Genomic DNA, 10,673 nt, shown 5'->3' on the forward strand with positions numbered 1-10,673 from the left:
CACTGATTTATTTGCTCTCATAATCCTGCTTGTTAATTACAGAGTACTAAAATCATAAGTGTGCATGTAAGAGTTTCTGTTAATCTATCTTTTGTGTTTTGGTTTTTGGTTTTTTTTAGATTAAGTATGAGTTGCAGCTTGAAAAAGAATGTCACCTGCGCAATCTGGAAAATAAACTTGGAGAGTATAGTGCTTCTTTAGCCTTTCAAAAGACTGTTAAAAAATCCAAAATGCTGGAGCTATATGCTGCTGTCATAAATGTGCAAGCTTTGCTCTTTGAACAACTGAACACGTCAAAAACCCTGTCAAAACTGGAATGTATTCAAATTTTAGAAGCACATAATCCTGTAAGTAATATAGTTGTTAAAAGAAAAAATCCTGTTAGGAAACCACCACTATTAGAGTACCTTTGATTTAGCTGCTGGTTTGCAGCTTCTAGTGGTCCAGACTTTAATTTCTGTGAGTATGTGCACTTCAATGCATTCAGTAAAAGACATAAAGAGAAGCTGAGCCAAGGAAGATTGTGTTTTTTTTTTTTTTGTTACAGATGCATGCTGGCAGAAAGGGCAGTATTTTGGTGGCTACTTAGTATTTTATTGATTGAAAGAAAGACAGTTGAGAAGTGCTTTGGACTCATGACAGAAGAGTAAATTGTTGTGTCTGTCTTACAGAATTACTCATGTTATAATGCTGTCCATATGCTAAATCCATAACCACATGGTATGCTTCAATTGTCAAGTTTTTAGAGATTATACAGCCTCCTACCTGTCTCACTCCAGGCACACTCATGCAGCTTAAATAGCAGAAAATCTGGAAAAACCTCTTCCTTTCACCATATTTATTACATATTTGATATCTGCCAATTTTCTAATCCTTTTTTAATACTTCAGTGCTCTGTTTTCACAAGGATTTTTTTTTCTGCATCTGCTATTTGAAACCATCCAAGTGAGGCTTGGGGAGAGCACTGGAGTAGAACAAACAAAATGGGTTTTTGAGAAAAACCTCTTTGCTAGAGGGCATCATTAGACAGCTACTGCTGTGAAAATTCCTTGTTAAATTTTAATGTGGTCATCTCTACAGAGTTTCTCATAGAGTGGCAGTTAGGATGCTTATATGCCTCCAGTTTTTCTTGAATTTGTATTAGAGCTGTAGGAAATAGTGAAAGTTGAATGTAGGAAGAGTATTTTTGCCTTGTATGCTTTAAGTGTGAGGGGGCTTTTCGGAGAAGTTGCTTTCACCTTCTCTGTTCTTGAACAGGTGAAGAAAAAGGATTGAAGAAGGGGCAGACGTGAAACAGAATAGCTAACACTGGGTTAAATGCAGCTGATGAGGCAGAGGAATCGATTAAAATTCAGCATTTTATCCAAGGTACAGGTTAGGAAGTGGGGCTTTGAGGTAGTAAGCAATGTAAAAGTTGAGGTGAGACAACAGTGACATTGGAAATGGGAACATGAAGCCTTCCTTCTGGTGTCTAGTTTGACTTTTTGACCAAAGTGAGATTTTTAGCATGGGGGATCCAGTCCACTGAAGACTTTGGATTTTAACCTTTTGATTTTCTGAGCATTTTATTTTAACCCTTTATCAGACTAATTATGAATTACTGCCTTTTAACTTAAATCCATTTGATATGAGCTGTTAATTTGGTATAACTAAAATTAGTTAGTCTGAGTTCTCAAGCTGTTTCAGTGGGTTTATGCAGCTTACAAATGAATTTGAATGGTTCTTTGTTTTGATCTCAGCCATGCTGACAGTCTAGTTGCTGGATGTCCTCTACAGTGGAAGGTTTCAGAGAGCAGTGACTTTTAACACAATGAAAATTGAGTCATAGCTTTCCTCATTGTTCTGATATTCATAACGTGCCAGTCATGTTTACTGAAGCTGTGCAATGAATTGAAAAGTGTAATGACTGCAAGTGGCTGGGTAGAATAAGAAATGAATAAAGTAATATCAGAAAATCTGATACCATCATCTTTTTTCTTCACTCCAAATGAAATTTGTTCTTTCAAGTTATAATTTAACTTCTTATCATCATGCATTTTCAACCTCTAGGAGATTGAAGAACTTGAAAAGAAGCTGGAGTATGAGATGTTGAATAAGGAGTCAGTGCAGCAGCATCTAATGAGTAGGCAGAGGTGTTTTCTGGATGGTTTGGGACTCTCAAATGAAGCTGTGGACACCAATGCAGAAAGACATGTGACAGTTCTGTTAAGACAGGCCATGAATAAATGTAGACAATTTATAAACCTGTACCAGCAAAGGTAAGTTCTTTGGTCTCAGGTTTTACCATGTTACTGCAGATCTTATGGACCATAAGATACTCTGGAGAAGCAGCAGGAGGAATGTTCTGCTGTACTGGGGAGGGACCATGCATCTGTATTTGATCTCTGCCTTCTTGTGCTGTGGCCCAGAGCATGGCTGAGGGATTGGGAATATTGAAATAAGAAACATGAAATAATAATAACTTAGTAGCATATAAAGGGTGCTGTGTGTTGCATGGCAGTCGCCATTTTTTTGACAGGGATAGTGGAAAAATAATGATACATCTTAGCATTAAGGAGGAAAATAATTTTATTCCTATTGCTTTGTCTCCCAGGAAGATGGGGAAGGACTTCAGAGCAGCATCTGCTGGGGTCAGAGGAAATAGCTGAGACAATTTAAATTGAATTTCCATCTCCACTGTCATACCGTAGACTGAATTCCCTGGCACACAATTATTTTTGATGAGATGTATAAACTCCTCTTCAATTTCAATTTTCCCTGGCCAGTTTTTAAGTAAAGATATCAGCGACAAATAAAATGCCTCTTGGGAGGTATATAGAAATATCTGTGTGGTCATAATGGCTGCCTAGCAAAAATGGGTGATAATTTGCAAAATTGCAGCCTATTGTATTACTTTTATTAGGGTTACAGGAGGTAGAAATGACATTTCCATGTTTACAGTATTAAAAGCACAGTATTAAAAGCCTAGCACATTTCAAGCTTCATGTGATGTCCTCAAAGTTTGCTTTCCATTAAGAAGTGGTTTTCCATAAAACCACTGATCTATTAAAAATGGCTGTGATAGTGGTAAGTCTGTTTTAATTCTGAAAAAGCTGGAGCTGTGTTTAGTTTAGATTAACAATTAGTTTAGATTTCTTGTTGCAGAAGTAAAGAGTCAGTAGAAGATCAGATAAATCTCTGTACGAGTATCCACCAGCTGGTAACCTATCAGAAAAACCTTTAAAGAAACTGCAACTAGGCTTTACTTGAAAATTTACTGGAAGGAACAAGTTTTGTACTTTTGTACATTGCAGGATTTGTGCATGATGTCATCATGTTTTGGTCTAGAAAAGAAAAATAATCACCAGCAATGAGGAAGTTAACTGCTTAATATCATATTTCAGCTACAAAAAGATCCACAACTTGCCTTAAAGTGTGATGAAATTTAAAAAGGAGGGAAGAGGATGGGGATGGGTTGAATCACATTGCTTTGGAGTGATTCCAGATTTGAATTGTGTGCAAGAGCATAGCCTTAGATTCTGCTCTGATGTTTGCTTGGAGGTTCAGGGAAGCACGGAAGAGAATTTGGCATGTTTTAGAAGTTAGGCTGCTCACAGCAGATTTGCTGACAGACAGATATGCTTCCTGAATGGGTGACCTTCCAATTTTGTTTCCCATAATACAGTCATTGCACCTGGGAAGATTTCAATGTTAATTCTGTCTTTCACTTCAGCTTGAGAGATGAGCAGTGGAATTGCGTGGTGCTTGAAGATCTCCTGGAAAATATAGAAACGAACGCGTTTTTGGCAATTTATAGTCAGGTAAGCATGAAATTGAACAAAGTTCCAAGTTTAAATTACAGCTGTATCTGGATATCAGCTTTTCTTTTTTGGGAACTATTAGATCTATTCAGAGTTACTCTCTGCTAGTACTTGCTACCAGCTTGCAGCCTATACTGTCAGTCACTTCAGCTAATTCTGAGCTACTTTCAGCCTTTTGAATTTTACTGAGTTATACTTCTGTTTATTCATTTACAAATCTTTTTAGGGTTTGTTCTGTTGCATTTCCTTCTGTGGAGAGCTGAAGTGCCTGATTTTCTGGTTGACAGATTTACAGTTGAATCTTCATGTAATGTAAAAAGAGTCTTGTTTAGATTTTGACGAGCATTAAGAATGATTTGCATTGATTGTGTTTCAAAATTAAATGATAGCAGGACTGCTAGTTAAATTTTCTAGTATCATTACTCATACTTGTTTTCAAAACTGGTTTAAAGATCCTGAGAACATTTTGCCAAAGAGCAGAATAGGTCTCAGAGATCTATCATGTTTATTCTCACTTAATGTTGCATTTTGTAAGTTTAGAGAGGAGCAGTGTTTAAAGACCAGAACTACATGACAGTACTATAGAAATTAGACTAGGTGTTTATATTAAGACTTATGCTCTTATTTGCATTCCTCTCCAAAGAAGAATCAAATAATTTCTTTCACTAAGTAGCCTGAGCAAACATCTCTTTGGTGTTCAACTTTGGTGTCTAGTCATGCTGAAAATATTTTAAGAACTGTATGAATTTACTAATCTCTCATCAGTCTTAGGACTTGTTAAGTCTGTGTGATCTCAGTGGTTTCCATGTAAAATCTATACCAACACTGAAGAGGCCAGAAAACTTTGGAAAGTGTTTTCTTACCTTTCAGAGAGAATTCTCTGCTTGAAGGACAATTATGGGAAAAGGAGGTTGATTGATTTCTTTATTTTGTATGGCTGTCTAAATTGGGCTTAAGACTGCCTTGCTGGTGATGCTTTGTTTCTTTCAAAGAGGATTCAGATAATCCAGGGATCTCCTCGGTGAATTCACTCCTCTGAAAAGTTGTCACACAGAAAAGGAGTCAAACATTTGCTGTGACTTTTTGAAACTACTCTGGAAAAAGAAACCTGCCTGTCTTCCTGGGACCTTGTGGGGTTTTATGTGACATGGGCTTTGTAGTCATCTCCTCCATCAGCATTTACAGGAGGGTCTGCAGAGTGCTGATAACTCAGCTGTCATGAGTCATCGTGTTTGGCATGTCTTACCTAACTTCAGCTACCTGAGCTACATGTATGGCTTGAATAGACAACAGCAGCTTTTCTTTCTGGCATTCTTTGAGACATTTAACTTGCTTTCATTTGCCTTACTCTTTCCTTTCCACGTGGTCCTTAATATTTTGTAGACTTTTCATATTTGACACACACAAGAGATCTGCAGAAACACCCTGGGGACACTGTTTTTATGACAAAAGAGCAGAAAATAGCAATGGAATTTTGATGTTTGGAGTGGGGCAGGAGATAGGGCTGGCTGAGTGTCTATGGAACAACTAAATTTGAACTCAGTCTATTTGAACATTGTATGAATGTGCTTTACTACTGACCTTAGGGCAAAAATTGGGCAGGACATTTGGAAATAAAAAAATACTACCAAAAGAAAAGCAGGTGTTTTCCTTCACCTCTTAACAAGCTGTTCTCTTAGCTTATCACAGATTCTGATGTTAGGAAAAGCTGAACAATGAAGTGATCAACCATGACAAAGCTTTTCAAGGCAGTTTTTCCCTCCATAATTTTACAGACCAAGGAATGCCATATTGCTTCCTTGCTGTCTTTAAATGATTTCCTTATAGTAGTAGAATCCATGAATTAATTAAGCCTTACATGTTAGAATGTAATTGTCTTGTTATTTTTCAAACCAAAAGGCATCAAGTACATGCCCTAAGCAGATATTGTAAGATCAACTGGTTATTTAGCATTTACATTGCCAAAATCCCAAATTAGATGGACAGCCATGGTATACATGGGCCACTGTGGGTAGAAACAGTGAACATGGAAGTGTGAGCACTTGATGCCAAAATTGTCACTACTAAAATAATCTTCAATAATATTTTTTGTTTCCATAATGACTATTTATTGAATAACAGTAACTAAGATTGGCTAACATTTATTTTCAGTGCTGAATTTATCTTTCTTCTACTCATTTATCCTCTAGGAGCTTCGTCTGGCAGGTTATTTAGCTAAACTGACGAGGGTGCCAGTGGGGGTGTTGCACGAGGCCCTGAACTTGCTGCTGCCCTCCAGCTCACAAAGTGAGGTTCTTTCTGTCCTTGATTCCATCAGTAAATATTCAGATGGTGCTGTTGAAAGTGACAGTAATGCAGATGAATCTGGCAGCTGTAAGAAAAGGTAGGTGTGATGTTTTCTTGTAGACCACTGCAAGACAAGGTTGTTGTTTTATGTGTATATCTGTTTGCTGAACAATGACATTGACAGCTATAGAAAAAAATCACAGGTTCATAAATTTCCTTTTGAACTACTTTCTGGGGTAAAAATACTTTAAAACTGCTACCTTATTTTGTGAAGTGTTTTAACTATAATAAATTTATTAATAAAAAGTTAAAATCATTTTATAAGTTCATTAATTAAACAGTTTTTTCATGGATTTATAAATCCTGTTCTGATCATTTTCTTTCTGTTGCCTGAATTGGAGTTTGTTAAAATATTTTCCTTCCACTTTTTTTTAATAATGTTCATGATACACTGGGTTTTATGTGTCTGTAGCTCTTAAAGATGTAAAGGAGATCCTCCTTCCTAATAGTGAAAGTTTCAACCTTGCAGATGTCTGTCCCTTTGTAGTTAATTACTGAAGTTCCAAGTGGGCACTGAGTTTCCCTTTTCTCACAGACACTGGTAGACTCTCAGGGCCTTTGTCACTCCCCTTTAGCCCCATTAACATGAGCTCAGATCTGTGCAGTAACACCAAGGGATACTCAGGACCTGCTCTCCCAACTCCCTGCCATGACCTGGGCAGGAGACAAAAGCAGATGTGGCACTGAGCCCAGGCCTTGGCAGCTGTGGGTTCTCAAGGAGCAGATAAGAGTCCTTGGTACCATGCCCTGAGGTCTGATCTTAACTGATTTAAATGATTTGTGGCAGAGCAGCAAAAGTACTTGAACACTCTTACTGACTGCATTTGTGCTGTTGCTGTCCTGTGTTTGGTAGCTAAAGTCAGAGAGGGAAGAAAAATGTGTATATTTGGGAATTTGCTGCTGGGAATTTTTCTTTCCTGCTCCTTCAGGAAGAGCCGAGAGTTGTGGCAAACACTGGAGAACAAAATAAGGCAAGATCTGATAAACAGAAGTTTAGAAAAGATCCCTCCTCTAAACAAGAGAAAAAACAGGTAAGGAGAAAACCAGAACAAACATACCTGGGTTTTCTTTTGTCTTTATAGTTTATTTAATGTGCCAAGATTCTTCTTACAGCTTTTGAAAATCAGAAGATTAGTTTATAAGTATGCATTTTCTAACACTTCTCTATCTAGTTCTTATGTTTCCTACAATATATTTACACATAATAAGCAATATAGTAAATACCTAAGAAGATTTTTCTGTACATATACACAAAATTCTTATATTTTTCACATACATTGCTCATCTTCCCTATATTTATTTATTATGAGGTTGCCTTTCCTTTTGCAATTTTGTATCTCAGAAAATGATACATGAATTATTAGGAATTGGAATGAAAACTACAATTCTCCCTGTTGAAATGTGATTTTCTTTAGCTTCCAAAGTCACCACTTCTGTGGCAAGGTGTGTTATAGGACGTTGTGCATTTTTTGCCTGTGTTTTCACTTTTCACCTCAATTTTTCTCATTGATGTAGTGTGATAAAGAAGAAGCAACTTGCTGTCTTGGAAAAAGCAGCATTCATTCATCTGGGATGTTCAGCTGCACACCCTCCTGTCGAACAGCCTGATCCACCAGTTTCTCTGAACTCTGCAGCTGCTGAAGCCATAGAGCTGTTAGACACAGGGGAGAAGATACTTCTGTTCCGTGAGCCAAGTGATCCAAAACTTGCTTTGCATAATTTTCCAAGGAAAAAGAAAAAGAACTTTCTTAATTCTAAAAAGGCTGCGCGTGCAAACATGGACTCACAAGAGCAACTTCCATTTAGAGTATCAATTAGGGAAGAGGAAGTTATTTCAAATTCAGTAAAATGATGAAGAATGAAGTGTACAGTTCAAATAACGTGTGTTTTTTTAATCTGATATTGGAAATAGATGTAATTTTAGGATGGCACAGTTGGTGATCTGCATCTTGCATTTTTAATTCTTGTCAGTGCTTTGTTGCACTAGGTAAATATGGGTTTTCTATGATGCACATTCTGGCAGGCAGGACTCTGTGTTCCTTCACTACATTTTGGTCATTTTTGCACTGATTTTTACCATAGTTGTATTTTCATAAATTATACAGAAAGGTTATTTATGGTATATAGTAGGTACTGATTTACTATTTTTGTATTTATATTTTTTTGGTAAGCTGCAGTATAGCAGATGACATGAAGAGATGTAGTAGAAGAACCACATGGCCTCTGTTCTCTGATTTTATGTTATTCAAGTTAATTTACTGTTTAACACTGTGTTCCTAATAGGCTTTGCCTGTTTCTTCTGCAGTCTGTGTTCTGCAATGACAGCTGGTCGTCCAGATCTTTAGCATATTCTTGAGTACTGAACCTTACATCCTGGAGTAACTTCAGCATTTCTCTGTTTCTAAACTTGCTTCAGTTGAACTGTGAGTGTGGCTACAGTTCCAAACTGTTACATATTTACAACCTGTTGCAGTCTTTTCCTTGGTGAAGCAGTGTCATCACATTTGCTCAGTAGAAAAGTGAAAAATGTAAATAGGTATGTAATGCCTTCAGAAACTCTTTTGATTGCAGTGTGCCAATTTTCACAATTTTAGATATTTTTGAAGTTCTTTTTCCTGAATTTCTCTAAATTGATGAGAATATAATTTTATACTTCAGAAAGAGGTAATTTTTAAACATGTCTAGTTGACTCAAAGAGTCCTATAAATATTAATCCAAAAAAGAGGAACAGGAAAAGCTAATTAAAATAACCATATGTGTTTGTTAATATTTTTTATTATTCAAGCCTGCTTTTGAGGGGGTTGTAATTGTATTTGAATGCTGTGCTCTGAGGCCACTGTGATAATATATTTTGTATTTTTTCATGTACAGATCTTCTGTGCCTTTTTATTAATAGGGTACCATATTAATTAAAAATTAAAATGTTACGATATACGTGTCTGCAGTTGGCGTTTTTTTGCCCACTTCTCTGACAAGTTTACATATTCCTTCCACAGAAGACAATTAGTGTTTCCTAGCACTACTAGCATTAGAAAATGTATGCAGTAATTAGAATGACAGTCCTAATTATTATTTCATTGCATTCTTCAATCTTTTCATGGAAGTATTTGCTGTCACAGGAAGAGAGTCTGTCAGGGTTGGGGGAGTCCAGAGCTGCTGTTTTAACTGTGTCTGGTATTTCATCCCCAAGGCACAAGTGGGTAAAGAGTAGGGTCTGTCCTGCCTTGGAAGTGGGCCAGAGCTGTACAGGAGGAGCCTCAGGTGTTTCAGAAAGAGGCAAGAAAGCAATTGGAAAACTTGGACAGCTCATGGCTGCAAGGAGCACTTGAAAGCTGAAGTACCTTCTTGAATGTCAGTCCCTTCAGGATGTCTTTGCAAGCCCAGGCTCTTCACTGTTACAATGTAAGAGGGAAATGACATTAACTCATCACAGATAAGACATGGAGGCCAATAGCTCTAGGTTGCAATAATAAAATGCAACATCTGAATGTTGATTACAATATCAATTTATTATCCTTAATAAATAATCTCTGTGTCTAGCAATAGAAAGCTGATTTAAGCTCTAAGTCTCTCACACCTCATCACAAATTTGAAGCAGTTCAGTGACTGTAACTTTCTAGCAGGGAAAGTCACTCCCTGCTATGAGTCACTCTCATACCATGCAATACATATTCAAAGAAACATCCAGATCTTGACATCTCTTGTGCCTTGTGAAAGAAGTACTAACTAGGAAATAGCCCACTTCAGTGAAGGGTTGGCTTGCATTCAGCTTTGAGTTGCTCAAGAGGACAGAGGGCCAGCTCTTGATTGTGCAGCTTTGTGTGTGTGTCATAGGTATTGCCATCATTATTTCACACCTGAAGTCTCCCAAAGAATGTGTGTGCTGGACAAGCCATTCAAATTCATCCCATTTGGTTTCACAGTCATCAGTACAAGAAGTAATAGAGGGCCAACTTCTTCAGTGTTTGAAACATTGTCCAAATCAATTGTGTTCTCCTGGAAGTTCATTGCTTCTCCCGTTGCCCTTGACAGTTCCCTGTGTACTCCCATCTCCATTGCACTGTGGTCTTCCCTCAACATGAAGCCATTGCACAAGGAGCCAAAGCATACAAAGAACAAGAAAAAATAACTATCCTTGGACAATTATTTAATCCATACAGTAAATAACAACTTACTGGCAATGGTAAATTTTATTGAAGAAATTATTCTCCATGCTAGACTAATAAACTGTAGCTTTGTTATGATTTTTTCAACATGTGCTTCAGTAATGTCAGCTTGCAGCTAACAGCCCTTGTGCCCAGGGTTCAGGATTTTCAGGAGGCTTTGTTATGCCCAGGCTCTTCAGCATTAACAATAACCCACCTTTCTGCTCACCTTGCTGTATTTTTGGCTTGGGATACCTGGATACTGGATACATTAGCATGCAATACATATTCCCCACTCTGTCAAGTTTTAAATAAAAAGAATACATTTTGAAGGTTGGTATTTTTTTAATAAAAAGGATCCCACACGATGAAAAATATTTCA

At 37.2% G+C, this 10,673-nt stretch overlaps 1 protein-coding gene across 4 annotated transcripts in view; it reads left to right on the forward strand.

Annotated features, from left to right (window-relative positions):
• EVC2 (EvC ciliary complex subunit 2) overlaps positions 1-9,078 on the forward strand; it is a 60,705-nt gene extending 51,627 nt beyond the window's left edge. For 3 of the 4 annotated variants that reach the window (XM_030947116.1, XM_030947117.1, XM_030947118.1), the window contains exons 17-22: positions 120-347; positions 2,050-2,258; positions 3,713-3,800; positions 5,990-6,183; positions 7,076-7,177; positions 7,662-9,078. In XM_030947116.1, coding sequence (XP_030802976.1) covers positions 120-347; positions 2,050-2,258; positions 3,713-3,800; positions 5,990-6,183; positions 7,076-7,177; positions 7,662-7,998 — 1,158 coding nt within the window. In that variant the 3' untranslated portion in view covers positions 7,999-9,078. Of the gene's footprint in view, positions 1-119; positions 348-2,049; positions 2,259-3,664; positions 3,801-5,989; positions 6,184-7,075; positions 7,178-7,661 lie in introns of all 4 variants that reach the window. The other variant, XM_030947114.1, reaches the window with a different exon arrangement.
• Positions 9,079-10,673: the final 1,595 nt, after the last annotated feature.

This window comes from Camarhynchus parvulus, chromosome 4, assembly GCF_901933205.1.
Source record: "Camarhynchus parvulus chromosome 4, STF_HiC, whole genome shotgun sequence".
NCBI lineage: Eukaryota > Metazoa > Chordata > Aves > Passeriformes > Thraupidae > Camarhynchus > Camarhynchus parvulus.